Genomic DNA, 16,356 nt, shown 5'->3' on the forward strand with positions numbered 1-16,356 from the left:
TGAATAAAAAAATAATTATATCCTCCATAAACAAGCTCCTGACTTCCAACCTGAAAATAGTATGTATGTTATTTACACACATTCGAAACTGGCCCTGATGTGATTTCACACCTCCCACAGAAATCCATCCGTGTGAAGTTCCATCTTTGACATTTGTTGTAAGTTCAGAGAAGCATCTTCCTGGAAAATCAAACTTGAGCAGTTAATGTATAACACTGGCCAATGGGCGTGGAATAACCTGCAATTTCGATCTTTTCCCCAACTTCATTTACTTGAACTTCGCCATACCCGAGCTCATAAGTAGATCATGGAATTTACAGAGCAGGAAACCATTCAGCCCATCGAATCTGCACCGGCTCTTGTAAAGAGCACCCTACCCAAGGCCATACCTCCACCCTATCCCTTTAACCGAGTAACCCCACCTAACCCAAGGGCAATTTAGAATAGCCAATCCACCTAACCCGCATATCTTTGGACTGTGGGAGGAAACCGGAGCACCCGGAGGAAACCCACGCAGACACGGAGAGAATGTGCAGACTCCACACAGACAGTGACCCAAGCCGGGAATCGAACCTGGGACCCTGGAGCTGTGAAGCAACTGTGCTACTCAATTCGGAATGATTCATTCCAAAGATCTTACATCCACAATTTTCTTTGAAGCACATTCTTTTGTTCCCACCCACTTCAAAAAAGGGATTACTTGCCCTTCTCATTCATGTAGTTGGGGTGTGAAACTGCATTTTTATCATCCAGTATCAGATTGGAGAAATGAAGTGTAGTGGACAGTTAATGACATCTTCCAGGGTTTGAGCGTCAGATTGGTTTGAGTGGGACAGTGTATTTGTGGGTGCAATGCAATGTTGACGGAAAGGATATCGAATTCAAAAGGTTGTTGGCAATGCTGCCTCAAGGCGCGGGGGACCTGGGTTTGATCCCGGCCCCGGGTCATTGTCAGTGTGGAGATTGCACATCCTCCCTGTGTCTGCGTGGGTCTCACCCCCACAACACAAAGATGTGCAGGATAGGTGGATTGGCCGTGCTCAATTGCCTTCTTAATTGGAGGAAAACAAATAATTGGGTACTCTAAATTTATTTTTAAAAAGGATCAAGTGGGACAACAAAGCTACAAATGGCCTGGTTCAAACCCATGGTAATGCCGGGGAGGAGAGTTTGCAGCTGGGGCCACTGAATGACTTTTAATTCTCTCATGTTGAACTGAAGACTCAAGTGCGGCTTTGTCAATTAAGTTGGCAAAGAGCAGCAAACAATAAGTTCAAAGAGATATTGCTGAACATTAATAATAATAATAATCTTTATTGTCACAAGTAGGCTTACATCAACACTGCAATCAAGTTACTGTGAAAAGCCCTTAGTCGCCACATTCTGGCATCTGTTCGGGTACACAGAGGGAGAATTCAGAATGTCCAAATTACCTAATAGCACAACTTTCAGGGCTTGTGGGAGGAAACCAGAGCACCCGGAGGAAACCCACACAGACACAGGGAGAACGTGCAGACTCCGCACAGACAGCCAGGAATCGAACCTGAGACCCTGGAGCTGTGAAGCAACAGTCAACAGCCACTGTGCTACCATGCTGCCCTAGCCCAGCACGGAGTCAAGCTGACTCCATGTCTACAGTTGCTATCAGCAGGAAGTGTTCAGGTGAGGAAGTGGAGATGGTACATGGTGGAGTACGTGATGGATCCTGGGACGTCTCTGGCAATGACAGTGCAAAGGAGCGAAAACAAACCATTGCTAGATTTGCACTGGCAAAATTCAGATTGGGATCATGTGAATAAAAACCAAGCATTTGAATGGGTGCAAGTTGAGAGATCAAGGAGTTGAGTAGGGAAAGGATAAAGGAAGCAGGAAGTGGATCTCAATTACAACATCTTTATGGGAAAGAGGGAGGAGAAATAGGGAAGGAGATATATGAGATAAGGCTAGAATTGGTGGAAAATAGGAAGGAACACGAGAATGAAGTCAAGACAGATGTATGAATAGTTTCAATTCTGGTGATGAGAAAATCCATGGATAACTCACAATTGGATGTGTAATGTGGATGGAAAGAGTGAGCAGATTAAGGTGCCAGACGGTCATTGAGACTGGACAGCAGAATTATCCTAACAGCTAGGGATCAGCTGGGGATAATGAAGCATTGTTATACATCAGTCTTGACAGATGCTGCAATTAATATTTTCGTCAGATATATGCCAGGTTTGTTCAAGTTTGTCCCACTAATGAGGGAAGAGGAGATTGTATTGTGTGAATAGGGAGGGTGGGAGACAGTAAATATATTACTGGAAACTAGGGACGTCAAAGACACTGCTGAGGGAGTGATTAAGTTGACAGTGGTACTGCTGCTTTTGAGCAGCAGGTGAAGGATTTGGAAATTTAACTGTGACATTTAGTTGAAGATTGAAATCCCCAAGGATGAGGATTTGCTGGGTGCAGAGGTCAAGAGAAGGGGGGAGGGAAGGCAACTTAGTTGAAATTAGTAAAGGGTTTGTGGTAATTTGAAATCCTCACTTTTTAAAGGAAAAGCACGAGGCTCGGAGGAGGGAAAGGTGCTGAAATGAAGTGAAGAAGCCAAAGGCATAACTTAAGAGATGCAATTGATAATAATAATCTTTATTGTTGTCACAAGTAATAATAATAATCTTTATTGTCACAAGTAGGCTTACATTAACATTGCAATCAAGTTACTGTGAAAAGCCCCAAGTTGCTACATTCTGGCACCTGTTTGGGTACACTGAAGGAGAATTCAGAACATCCAATTCACCTAACAGCACGTCTTTCGGAACTTGTGGGAGGAAACCAGAGCACTCGGAGGAAACCCACGCAGACATAGGGAGAACATGCAGACTCCGCACAGATAGTGACCCAAGCCGGAAAAAGTACTTGGGTCACTGGCGCTGTGAAGCAACAGTGCTAACCAGTGTGCTACCGCGGCGTCCCTATTTATGACATGACATTTCTGCAGTTGTTTTGGCAAGACAGATAGCAAAATGTATGCCAAATATTAAGAAGCAATGAAATGCTAACCATAAGTCATCTTTCTGTCAATGTCAATGTAATTATCTATAATGAAGTCATGATGAAATAAAAAAATGACAATAGCTTATTGTCACAAGTAGGCTTCAAACAAAGTTAGTGAAAAACCCCCTAGTCGACACATTCCGGCGCCTTTCCGGGGAGGCTGGTACGGGAATTGAACCCGCGCTACTGGCCTGCTTTGGTCTGCTTTTAAAGACAGCCACTTAACCCTGTGCTAAACCAGTCCTGACACTTGTTCATAAGTGATCAAACATTCAAAAGGGAAATGCTGAAAAAAGGATTAACTGCTAAATGTGCCTGCAGGATCTGCAGGATGAAATGGCAAGAGCGAACACAATACTGAAAATGGTGCAAGGAATGAAGAGGAGGTTGGACAGATTATCAGAGGAGAACTTTGGACAAGGCAGTCAGTGGGAGCAGAGGTCAAAAAAGATAAGACGACATTGATGATAAAGGGTGGGTGGAGAGCTAATTGATGAACTAATCAAATTTAGAGGGGTTAAAACGCATCGGCTAGGGGAAATATAGTAGAGTTGCTATTACATAGATATTCATTTTATTTTTTAAAAGTGGAAAAGGACCTTAGGCAACTAATATTACTGGAAGATAGAACAACTTCAGGGAACTATAGACCAGTTAGCTTAACACTGATGGCAGGAAAAAGCTGGAATCTTTTCTCAAAGATCAAAGAGAAAAACATACAGAAACTTGTAAGTATAATAAAGAATGGTCAACACAGATTTCCTAAGGTGCTCTTTTAGCAGGTTGGTGCAGACTCGATGGGCCGAATGGCTTCCTGCTGCACTGTAAATATTCCTATAATCATCGAATTTGACCACCATTATCAAATTATTTGAAAAAGTAATAGGAGTCACGGATAATTCAGTACATGTAATATCTGGACTTCAATAAACCTTCAATAAGGCACAACAGAGTGGAATCGTGACAAAATCAGAGCTGGAATCTTCCAATTCCAGTATGCAATACAATAGATTAGTTAAAATATTTTTACTTACTAAGCAGTGATGATCGACATAAGGTTATGAAATATACAAGTATTATTTGCTTTTGTTTCGGTGATCACAGAATCTATGTAAAATAACTGGAGGATTTAATGTAACTATGGACGCAGTCTCTGGTGAAAAAGCTATGCTGTTGAGTAAAAGCTTCCATGAAAAAGTCATAAGTGAAACTGGACATGGAACACGACAAGGCAATTATTTTGGGGAAATCATTTGATCTGCAATTTACCCAGTCAGGACATTATTGTATCCCCTAAACAAAATCTGATGGTTCTCATCAGGAGTGTTAGCCAAGTCATAATGGAATCAGGTGATGAAAATTAGGGTAAAAAGCAGATTACCTTATATTTTCATAGGTAACTTGTCTACCTTACTTTGTAGCCATCTGGGATGGCGATTTACAACCAGGAACAGGGAAGGTTGCAAAGCACAGCGGGCAAAATGGACAATGCGAGATTCAGGCAGGCTCAGAGCCTGAATGTATATTTGCGAATGAGGAATCCAGACGGTATCGAAACCCCCAACCGATTAGCATTTGATGGCCCATCTCCGCCAGACGAAGGACTGATACTTGGGCGGCCGATACAACCCCAGACATTTCGGCGCCACTCCCTATACTCGGGAAGCGTAAACAACAGGGTCAATGACCGCTTGGGACACGCCCAGCCGACAAGGCACCCGCCCCTTTATTGGTTCGAATCGAACAGTGATCGGGAATTACCCAATTAGTGGGGTCCAAACTGAAGGACCGCCCAAAAGAGCGCGAAAGCCCCCAAGGATAAAAAGAGAGACCATCATGTGTTTGGCCTCTCTTGGACCTGACGCCCCAGCAATGTCTGCTTCCAAGTGCAGCACCATCAGAAGCAAGGTCAAGTTCAACGCCCGCTACCAGACGGATGAGCCTAGCTGAGCAGCAGTTACTTCTACAAACCCGATAGATACAGATCCAAACAACGGCCACTGTTCCTCTGACCTAAGCTGGGTGCCTGAAGTTAGGTACAGGTTGTCATAGTCGATAGGTGTAGTTTAACTAGTAGTGTTTATGTTGCCTGATTAATTGTGTGTGTAAATAAAGTACCCTTGATTTTGAACTAACTAACTAGTGTTTGGCTCTTTGATTGATAGCCAGTTGAACCATTTGATACCTGGCGACTCTGTGCAATATAATATTGATATCCAAAGAAAGGAGGGCAACCTCACTGACTGCCATATTTACAGTAGGTAAAAAAGGCAACAACTTGATAACATTTATAAATCCTACGAAAAGATGCAGGTGTGCTTGATGAGGAGTTAATGGAGCTAATAGGGATAAGGATAATAGTCACAGAATAAGTGGTCGACCATTTAGGGCTATTATAGAATCATTGCGGTGCAGGCCACCATTTGGCCCATTATGTCTGCACCAGCTCTCTAAACATGCATTATGGCTTTGTACCATTACCCTGCACATTGGTAAGATGAGGAGAAATGGCATCTCTTTCCTAGAGGACTGTGAATGCAGTCACATGCATCATTCAAGACAAAGATTAATAAAAATGTTGCTTACTAAAGGAACCAAGGGGTATGAGGGTATGGTGGGAAGATGAAGTTGAGGTAGAACGATGAGCCGTAATCTTGCTAAATGAAAAAGAAGCTTGAAGAGACAAATTGTTTGAAATTTTGGTTGCACGTATAATTTTTTTTTAAAAAGGTGTTTTTTGAAGAGAAAGAATTTTGTATCAGTTGGGTGTTTATAGTTTTCAAGAGGTGGATATGAGACAGGAGCAGACTGTTGGAAGTGCACAGTATGTAATGTATCTCTCTATAAATAAATAAACCTAAAGGTTAGGTTCCAGCATTCTATCCTTCACTCTCTGCCTATCTGAATTTTGACAATGCTCACTTTATTCTTGGTGTTGCCACTGCCAGTAACTTTGAAAACACGCAATCATTTGACAAGTGAAGAACATTTTAAAAAGTGACTACATTGGATAATCAAAGTTGAGTGTCTTCAATATTTTTACATGACTACAGATGTTGTAATAATGTTTAGGCATTAGCCAATTTGAGAGGTCTTTTTGCTTTTGCAAATGAGTGATTGAACTCAAAAGGAGTCTGTCAATCTGTTGGATTTTTCTTTCATTTCAAAGCAGATGCAATTACATCAGCTTTTTAACTGTCAGAGATGACTTCCAAAAAGTTGCATTTTCCTAAAATATGTGCAACTTGATGAAATCCAAGACAGGAACTACTAACAGATTTTTAAAGCAATCACAAATCTGCAGCTTTTGAATAAATTATACAACTTTATATAAGCACATACTTTTTCCTAAAATCTTATACAACTGAAGAAAAGGTAGCTACCAGTGACAGTTTCTGACAAACTAACCTTTGCTTTAATCAATTAAAACATCTTTATGAAAGAATGCAAGTCCGTACAACACCATTCCAACTGAATGGTAACTTCGGGCCACGTGTGGAAGGGTTCACCATCGATGGTTTTGGAAATGGGAAGAAATCCATCTAACTCCCACATTCTTAGTTTAAAAAATACCACCCTACTACTTTCTAAAATTCCTTCCAAAAGAAATTAGAGTTTTGAATTAACAGTCCAGTTTGCTTGTTCTATCTGAAACTGTAGGCTGTCACAAAGGGAATGGACAGGTTAATAAAAAAAACGTGAGAAATGAGGTTGAGAATTTGCACTACAATACCAAGTTCCAGAGGTTAAAAATTCAGCTCATTTTTGAAAATTGTTCATAGGCCGCTTACATTTATGCATTTCATGATGCTGCCCAAATTGTCCAACCACTTTCAGATATAGTCTAAAAACAAAATTATCGCTGTGAAAATTCGAAACGGGTCAAGTGAATATGTCAATTTATGCACAGAATTAACAAATGGAGGCATTTATGGATCATGACGTTATTTATTGGTAGAAAGTAAAATATTGCAACTTCTGAATATAACTTCACACCCTCAATTTCAACTACGGAATGCTCAACCACCTAATATCCATTTGCCATTCAACGTCTTGCATAACCTATAACACTTGCACTTTTAAAACAAACATGGCCATCATGTTCTTATGAGTGGACATCAGTGAAACTCTGCAAAACCTGAAAGGAGAGAAAAAGGGAAAACAAAAACATTAATTAAAATGAATTTGGCATAGGAAATAGTTAAAAAGACAAATTAAAGCAAATAAAAATAATGTTAAAACTAAGATGAACGAATAAAAATACTTAGACTAAAAAATGTTTTTTGGGAAGCAATTCACAAAGATACATTTGTTGAAAGTGAAAACATTATCAGCAAATAGTCACATGCTTTCCATATATTTTGTGGCAAAATAAACCTCTTTTATGCTGTCAAAGTGGGCACATAAACAGAAGCCAAATCACTGCTTTAAGCTTTCACTCATAATATCAAGTTCCACTTGACACAAAGGCCCAGCTGAAATAAATTTAGTAACCGACCACAAGTGGATAATAAAAACAACAAACTCAAGCTTTATATGGTTTATAGTTTAATGATGCCCTGTATAAATGCTGTAAGTATTAAAATAGTCAACTTCTAAAAAAAATAATGAAATCTTTCCAACCACCAGATTCAACTCTCCCTTCTTTTCCAAGCTCTAAGCAACCTCTTTGGGCTAGCCATGTGGGCCAGCCTACAGCTTTAAAATTAGTTTAATATCATCAGTCAATATAAGGCAGAAACTATTGTAGATGCTGCTGAAACAAATCTGGCTGGTTCCTCCACCCTCGTGCAGGATGTGACACGCTGTAAAGTATCCCATCTAACAAGATTCATCACAAAACAGGGTTACACAAACCAGAATCCAGCTATACTGAACTTGGCACCAGAGTGTTGAATTGACCATCTTAAATCAATACAATACTGTATTTTACAGTATTTTAGCAACTGGAAAAGTCAGGCACACTGACGTGAGGGTCCCAGAGATGAAAAAATGTCATATGTTCTAACATTCTTCAATACATTATGCTTTCTGCAAATGCACAGTTTCCTGAAAAACTTTCAAATACCATTGCCAAAAAAAAACTATGTGTAGAGTTTGATATCTGGATATTCTGTAGCAGTACCAGATTTTTAAATTTGCAGCCAGTTTCTAACAACATTTTGCTTGCCAACTTTATAGTTAATACAAGGAATTTCTTATACAACTTAGAAGACAAATTTGTTTGCAGGAAGAAGTGGAATTGTTACCTTCAAATTTCACATGAATATCAAGTAAATGTACAAAATATACAGATGTTCCATGCATCTCATCATTCAAAAACACAAACATCCATGTTAAGATTACAATTTTTCCTGCCATCTAAAACACTAACATGACTCCACAGAGATCCAAGGTATTCCAGATCACAGGTGAGTTTTTAAAAATGTCATTAAAATTAAAAACACAGATGCAATGTGGGGTCTAGGAGCGTTTGAGGCAGTAATACTCAAATGCAACTTCGGACAGAATGAAGAACGCTCCCGAAAAGGATTGCCCAATACAAAAAAAATGCACACGTGCCATAAAGACTGGGGTTCAACTTTTGGTATATGCTAGACTACTTGATTTTAGCCGGATCTGAACTTGGATGCTACAATAAGGCTGAACATAAGACATAAGAGCAGAATTAGGCCACTCGGTCCATCGAGTCTGCTCCGCCATTCAATAATGGCTGATATTTTTCTCATCCCCACTCTCTTGCCTTCTCCCCATAACTCCCGATCCCCTTATTGATTAAAAAACAATCTATCTCAGTCTTAAAAAGACTCTGTGATTTGATCTCCACAGCCTTTTGCGGCAAGGAGTTCCACAGATTCACCACCCTCTGGCTGAAGAAATTCCTCCTCATCTCGGTTTTAAAGGATTGTCCCTTTAGTCTGAGATTGTATTCTCTGCTTCCAGTATTTTCTTCAAGTGGAAACATCCTCTCCATGTCCACTCTATCCAGGCCTCGTAGTATCCTGTAAGTTTCAATAAGATCCCCCCTCATCCGTCTAAACTCCAACGAGTGCAAACCCAGAGTCCTCAACCGTTCCTCATACGACAAGCTTTTCATTCCAGGGATCATTCTTGTGAACCTCTTCTGGACCCGTTTCAAGGCCAGCACATCCTTCCTTAGATACGGGGCCCAAAACGGTTCACTCCAAATGGGGTCTGACCAGGGCCTTGTATAGCCTCAGAAGTACATCCCTGGTCTTTGTATTCTTGCCATCTCGACATGAATGCTAACATTGCATTTGCCTTCCTAACTGCCGACTGAACCTGCACATTAACCTTAAGAGAATCGTGAACAAGGACTCCCAAGTCACTTTGTGCTTCTGATTTTTTAGCATCTCCCCATTTAGAAAATAGTCTATGCCTCCAGTTCTCCTTCCAAAGTGCATAACTTCACACTTTTCCACATTGTATTCCATCTGCCACTTCTTTGCCCACTCTCCTACTTTGTCCAAATCCTTCTGCAGCCCCCTTGCTTCCTCAATACTACCTGTCCCTCTACAGATCTTTGTATCATGTGCAAACTTAGCAACAGTGCCTTCAGTTCCTTCTTCCAGATCATTAATGTATATTGTGAAAAGTTGTGGTCCAAGCACAGACCCCTGAGGTACACCACTAGTCACCGGCTGCCATCCTGAAAAAGATCCCTTTATCCCCACTCTCTGCCTTCTGCCAGTCAGCCAATCCTATATCCATGCCAGGATCTTACCCTCAACACTATGGGCTCTTAACGCATTTAACAGTCTCCTATGCGGCACCTTGTCAAAATCACATCCACTGGTTCTCCTTTGTCTTTGGACTGACTGTATTAAAAAAAAGTCAAGATCTCTTTTTCGAGTTGATGTGCAATATACTTGCATAATAACAATGACTACAATTTTACATTCTTTGCCTGCAAAGCACTTTGCAGCATCCCGGGAATCTGAAAAGTGCAAAATAAATACAAGTTTGTCGTTCTTATAATGAGCCTTGTGGTGGATAAAGTTCATTAATGACATCCTGCTTGCATGCAATGTGTAAAAAAATAAAGCTAAGAGACAAGAGAACTACTGGCAGCTTTGTAGTCATCATTAGCTGATCAAAATAAAACAAAACATCGGAAGTCACTGAAATATGTTCGGAAGGGAAGGAGAGAGAAATCTAGACGTATCTTTAACTTCATTGTGAACAAGAACAAAACAAATCTCCAGAAACTATGTTATAATTTAATTTGCTATTCTGCAGCATTACAATGAACACCAATCTACAACACTGAAATCAGCACTGGTTTTGTATTCTTTAGGTTAATTAACAGACATTAGTTCTTGTTATTCTATGTTGTGTACGGTCTGGGTGAGGTGCCTGCATATCGCCTTTGCGATGCAGCAAAGAGACACTTACAGGCAGGTTGTACCCCACAGCAGACAGGGTTGAAGTTGGTGAAGCAACAGAATTCTAGATTAGAGACAGATTCAACTGTGGCCATGGGTATCCCCAATAAATGTGCACAATTTGTACCAACTAAAGCCAATTGAAATACAAAAAAGCTGCTGAGTTTTTGTCACAAAGTCACATTTGTTTCAGCCAAGACAACAAAAACTTCAAATTGCAGTTCGCAAATCAATTCTTGATGTGCCCTCCCTTTCCTTCTCTCCAATAATTGTTGAGTACAACTGCAGAACAATTCAAATGATAATTCCTTATCCATATTAAGCACCTTGCAGTAGCATCAAATTTTCAGAAACTAACAACTGCAAAAACACATTGGAGAACAATGGAAGACACTGAAATATTTCTTAATTTCCACTTCAGATACATGCTGCAACTCAATTACCATGTCTGGATTTCTAATGAGAGAAGAAATAACAGTTACTTGAAGGTTTACTTTTTCCAGGGTAGATGGGTCAATTCATGTTCCTGCACAAAGCCCAGCATTTTGATTTTTGTTTGCATCAAGAAGATACATCCTGACTAAATGACTACTTATAGATTAAAAATTTGATCAATGTAACCTAGCGTGTGCTACTAAATTTCTCATGGTGTTCCACAGCCAGTTGATAAGATTTTTAAATAGAAAAAGATGACCAGAGCTGGAGGGAAACTTCAGAAACTCACTCTATAGTAATACCTATGTGCCAAAGACTGTAATCAAATCACAGGCAGGATTTCAAGTTTGATTATTTACACAAGACGCTTCAATTTCAAATGTTGGCAAAAACATGATCGCTGCAATGGCAGCACATTGGCTTGGCAGTCCAAAATCTAAACGTCATACAGATATTCACACTAATCACAACATAAATATTGCACACAAAACATTAAAAGCAAGTACACCGCTAACCTCGTATGCCCACAATAAATATATTACTGCACACCATCATATTTATGGCATGTAAATTGCAGCCAAAGCGCTGATGGAGACAGAAGATGGGTCACAAAATATTAAATGTCATCTGGGAGAATCCTTTGAATGTAGACACTTTTTTGACCATCTGCATCAGATTTTAAAAACATACATAGGCCCAACAGAGAGAAATTAGAAAAGTATGCACAACATATGTCAGCCTTGCTGCTCATGCAGGAATGGACATGTCTGATTTATGTACATGCAATAACTAACTCCCCAATGAATAACATTGTAGAGCAGTGTAGCACTGTACCAACAGAATACATCTGCTGCTGTAATTAAAATCAATGAAGCCAGTGGTTCTTCATATAATGGAGGACCAAATCACAGCTAATAATATGTCTGAACTTCAAATCACAATGAAACAAATCCTATAAACTAACTAGCTTTCTTCCTACGAGTCAGTCTTGATATGGCTTTTTTTTTAAAGTGAAGTCCACATTAAGAGATACAGTCCCTCAAGTTGCATTCCTTCTATTGCTGTACCACCTTTCATCTTTACACTTATCATACTTGCATTGAAAAATTCTGGAAACATTTTTGCCAAATAGTCACATCAAATATCAATGCAAACTAAGTGGGGAAGATTTTTTTTGAATAAGAAATACTAGCCTCAAATATACTTATAATCCAGTAAAAGAAATAGATTGGCACTTTTGCACCATTCTAAAACATGCTTTATAGTAATATTTTATTATTTCCCTATTGAAACAATTGACTTAATTGTGCATGCATAAATCAGAACCTGTATGTTTCCTTAAAATTAAATTCACAAGTCAATAGGGTCTGGCATGCAAATCTAATGTTGAAATATATTAATCTGAGAACAGAATATACACAGCAAGATCACCAATGTGTGAAGTGATTTCACCTTAACAATGGCATTAAATTTTTGCAGTGAAAATTGAATGTCAAGAACTGAACAGACTCTGAAGTGAAGCAGAGCGCTATTCTCTCTTAGGGTTTCCACTCTTCACTCTAAGGTCAGTCAGGCCCTGACTCTAGATTCAAGCTTAATTTACAATGCGCCTGCAGTATTAGTGCAAGATTCTCACAACCTTTATCACAATAACTCAGGATACACTCATATAAATATAAAGTTTAACTTAAAAGGATAACATAACATCAGGTCACTGATTTACTGTGACTGAATATGAAAAATTCCATGTTTTCTACCTGGTGCCCTTTGGATATTTTAATAAGGCCTTTTGGGATTGTAGGCCAACATCCCATCCATCATTTTGAAAACGTCAAATGAGTGTCATTTATTTCATATACCTTTTTAATTCCTTAATGTTTTAAAGCTGAGAATTCACAGCACAAGAGAAGGATGCAGGGATTGTCTTCAGCTGGCAGCCACAGTCTCTGGCAAAAAACATCATGTCACAGAATTATTATAGTACAGGGGGTAGCCATGTGGCCTGTTGAACTCATGCCAGCTTTCTGCAAGGAAAGGGATCAATCCTGGTTCAATGAGTGCAGGAAAGCATGCCTGGAGCAGCACAGATAAACCTAAAAATAAGGTGCTAACATGGTGAAGCATACAAATCACATGTATGTTAAACAGCGAACACGCACGGGCGGAGCAAGCAGTTGCACAATCAGTGGCTAAAATCAAGTCTCCACGTTCTGTTACCTCCAGTCTTTAAAGGCAGTGGACAATTATCTAAAGGAGATGGCTGCTCCACAAGCACCCCCATCATTAATGACAACATTCCAGCTGTAGTATTGGAGACTTTGCTCCAGAACTGGCCAAACCAGTACTCAACCTGATCCACTACAGATACAACACTTGCATCTGCCCAACAATGTGGAAAAGCAAGGCAAATGCATTCTGGCCAACTGCCCTTCAGTCAACTATCAACCATGAGCAAAGTGATGGAAGGCACCCTCGACAGAGCTATCAAACAACACTTATTCAGCAATAACTTTCTCTCATATACTTAGTTTGGGTTTTACCAGGGGCACTTCGCTCCTTATGTCATTACATCTTAGGTCCAAACATGGGCAAATGAGCTGAATCCTAGTGGTGAACTGAGAGTGAATGCCTTTGACCAACTCCAACAAAAGATAATCTAATCATCGCCCCATGACTTTCAAATGGTGGCACAGTGCTAAGCACTGCTGCTTCACAATGCCAGGGGCCCCAAGTTCGATTCCAGCATTGGGTGACTGTGTGGAGTTTGCACCTTCTCCCCATGTCTGCACAGGCTTCCTCCGAATGCTCCGGTATCCCCCTACAGTCCAAAGATGTGCAGGTTAGGTGGATCGGCCATGTTAAATTGCCCCTTCGTCTCCAAAGATGTGGTTAGGTGAGGTTATGGGGATAGGGTGGGCCTAAGTGGGGTGCTCTTTTGGAGGGTCAATGCAGGCTCGATGAGCTGAATGGCTTCCTACTGCACAGTAGGGATTCTATGGGATGGCATTACCATCACTGAATCCCGCATCATCAACATCCTAAGGCATTGACCAGAAACTGAACTCAACCAATCACAATAATAGTGACTACAAGAGCAGGTCAGAGGCTGGGGATTCTGAATATCTTATGTCAAGGCTTCCCAAAGCCTGTCCACTATCTACATGGCACAAGTCTGGATTGTGATGGAGTATTCGCCACTTGCCTGGATATGCTCTGCTCCAGGAACACTCAAGAAGCTCAATACCATCCTGGACAAAGCAGCCTGCTTGATTGCCACCCCACCCAACACCTTAAATATTCATTCCCTCAACCACCAAGGCTCCTTCGAAAGCAGCTTACACACCCATGATTGCTGCCACCTTGAAAAGCAAGGGCAGTAGGCGCATGAAAACAACATTATCTGCAAGTTCCCCTACATATCTGCAAGTTCCCCTACAGTCTGAGAACACGCATGAACAGACTCAAAAACAGCTTCTTCCCCATTATCACCAGACTCCGAAATGACCCTCTTATGGACTGACCTCATTAACACTACACCCTGTATGCTTCATCCGATGCCGGTGCTTATGTGGTTACATTGTATATCTTGTGTTGCCCTATTATGTATTTTCTTTTTTTCCCTTTTCTTCCCATGTACTTAATGATCTGTTGAGCTGCTCGCAGAAAAATACTTTTCACTGTACCTCGGTACACGTGACAATAAACAAATCCAATCCAATCCATAAAGTCCTGACTTGGAATGGTAACACGGTTCTTTCATCGTCGCAAAAACCTGGAACTCCCTTCCTAAAAGGGCAGGTGTTGCATTTCCTGTGCTTGCATGGCAAGCCATGGCAAGAACATCATGACAAGACTCCAGAAAATACTGTGAAGAATCATTTAAAACTAGCAAATCTGGATGGCGTATGAAAGATTTTAACAGATTGAGGGGATAGCTGTCTTGAAAGACATTAATTCTCTTCGCTCCAGGCATTTGCTACCCAGTAGCAAGGTCCAAAACAAGAAAAATGTTTTTTTTTTTTACTTTTTCGACCTGTGGTAATACTAATCATTCTGTGCCTCGAGCAAAACACAAGGGGATGGAAGTAGTAAATAATCTGGAGCCTCAGGCAAACAGAGATTTTCATTTATTTTCAGAACCTAAGTTCTCGCTAACCCCTCCATTCCCCATGACAGTCATTACTTGTCACCCAAGTCTTAACATTATTCCATAGTGGTTTTATGAATTATAGGATTGCAAATAAATTGTTAATATAATTGCTAACACTTGACTAAAGTCAGCAAATAACATGAAAAATGGTTCTACAAGGCCAACCTGTGCCATAATAAATGTTAATAATAATTTTTTTTAAATGGTGGCAGCTTAGACATTAACAATACACATTCCTCAGCCTTTTTGGAAAGCTTGAATGATAGCACAAAAGCAAGAATTTAAACTTCTTCGTACTTTCACACTTTCTATGCCCACCCAAACCCCATCACATCCAAACTTTCCCTTCTATCTTTAAACAGAGGCCTGCCTCCACTTAGAGGCCAATAGTTTTCCGTTACTTTGGCACATCAATGTACACGCATAAGGATTAAAATGAATTACGACAAGGTAGACAGGTGGTATCGCACTGAGTGATGATCCAGATACACTGCCATTTAACATACAAACATGTAAAAACAAAGCGAGAAAGAAATCACTGGTCCTTCAAGTCAGTCTATCCCATTAATCGGTATGGTGCAACCCCCCCCCATGGGCTCGATTCAACCAAATGAGAATAAAGTCCTGGTTTAGCTCAGTGGGCTAGACAGCTGGTTTGTGATGCAGAACAAGGCCAGCAGCACGGGTTCAATTCCCGTACCAGCTGAGAATTCTGAATCCTCCCTCTGTGTGCCCGAACAGGTGCGAGTGTGGCGACTGGGGGCTTTTCACAGTAACTTCATTGCAGTGTTAATGTAAGCCTACTGTGACAATAAAGATTATTTATTTTATTATTTTTATTATTAAGTCCCACAGCGAGTGCGTTTAGCCGTATAATTCCGCAGTGCTGAGAAACACATAGCTTTTCAACGTGACTCGCGTTGTGTAAGGGTCCTCAGAATGAAATGCTCGACCGAGGCCGCATATAGCCCCATTTTGTACAGTGGGGAACTCTGGTTGCCAGAACTCCCCATGTAGCAGATCCCAGGAGCGGGATCTCCCGGCTTTTATTGTCCACTCTGCTCCGCGGCAAGCTGCTTTTCCTGCACAGGTTGACTGTTGGATCATGTGTTCCTGGCTGGTCATCTGGCCTGGTGGCCTCTCTTCTTTTTGATTGGTTGCCCACCCACCTTCCTCAGCCCTAGCCTGGAGGTTAATAGTCAGTGCTTCTTCCTCACCTCGCTGAAGGTCTTGCAGCAGAAGCGGATTTACACTTTTGGGGGCACACAGTATAGGCCCCCCACCCCCACCACATTGGCCAGACCTCGTGCTGCAGTGCTGAGTGTT

The 16,356-nt window shown here is 40.7% G+C and overlaps 1 protein-coding gene across 2 annotated transcripts in view; it reads right to left on the reverse strand.

Annotated features, from left to right (window-relative positions):
- Window positions 1-6,967: 6,967 nt before the first annotated feature.
- LOC119967431 (XK-related protein 6-like) overlaps window positions 6,968-16,356 on the reverse strand; it is a 65,730-nt gene continuing 56,341 nt past the window's right edge. For both annotated transcript variants that reach the window (XM_038799973.1, XM_038799974.1), the window contains one exon: window positions 6,968-7,177. In XM_038799973.1, the coding sequence (XP_038655901.1) occupies window positions 7,102-7,177 (76 nt within the window). In that variant the 3' untranslated portion in view covers window positions 6,968-7,101. The remainder of the gene's footprint in view (window positions 7,178-16,356) is intronic.

Source organism: Scyliorhinus canicula, chromosome 6, assembly GCF_902713615.1.
Source record: "Scyliorhinus canicula chromosome 6, sScyCan1.1, whole genome shotgun sequence".
In the NCBI taxonomy this organism is placed as follows: domain Eukaryota; kingdom Metazoa; phylum Chordata; class Chondrichthyes; order Carcharhiniformes; family Scyliorhinidae; genus Scyliorhinus; species Scyliorhinus canicula.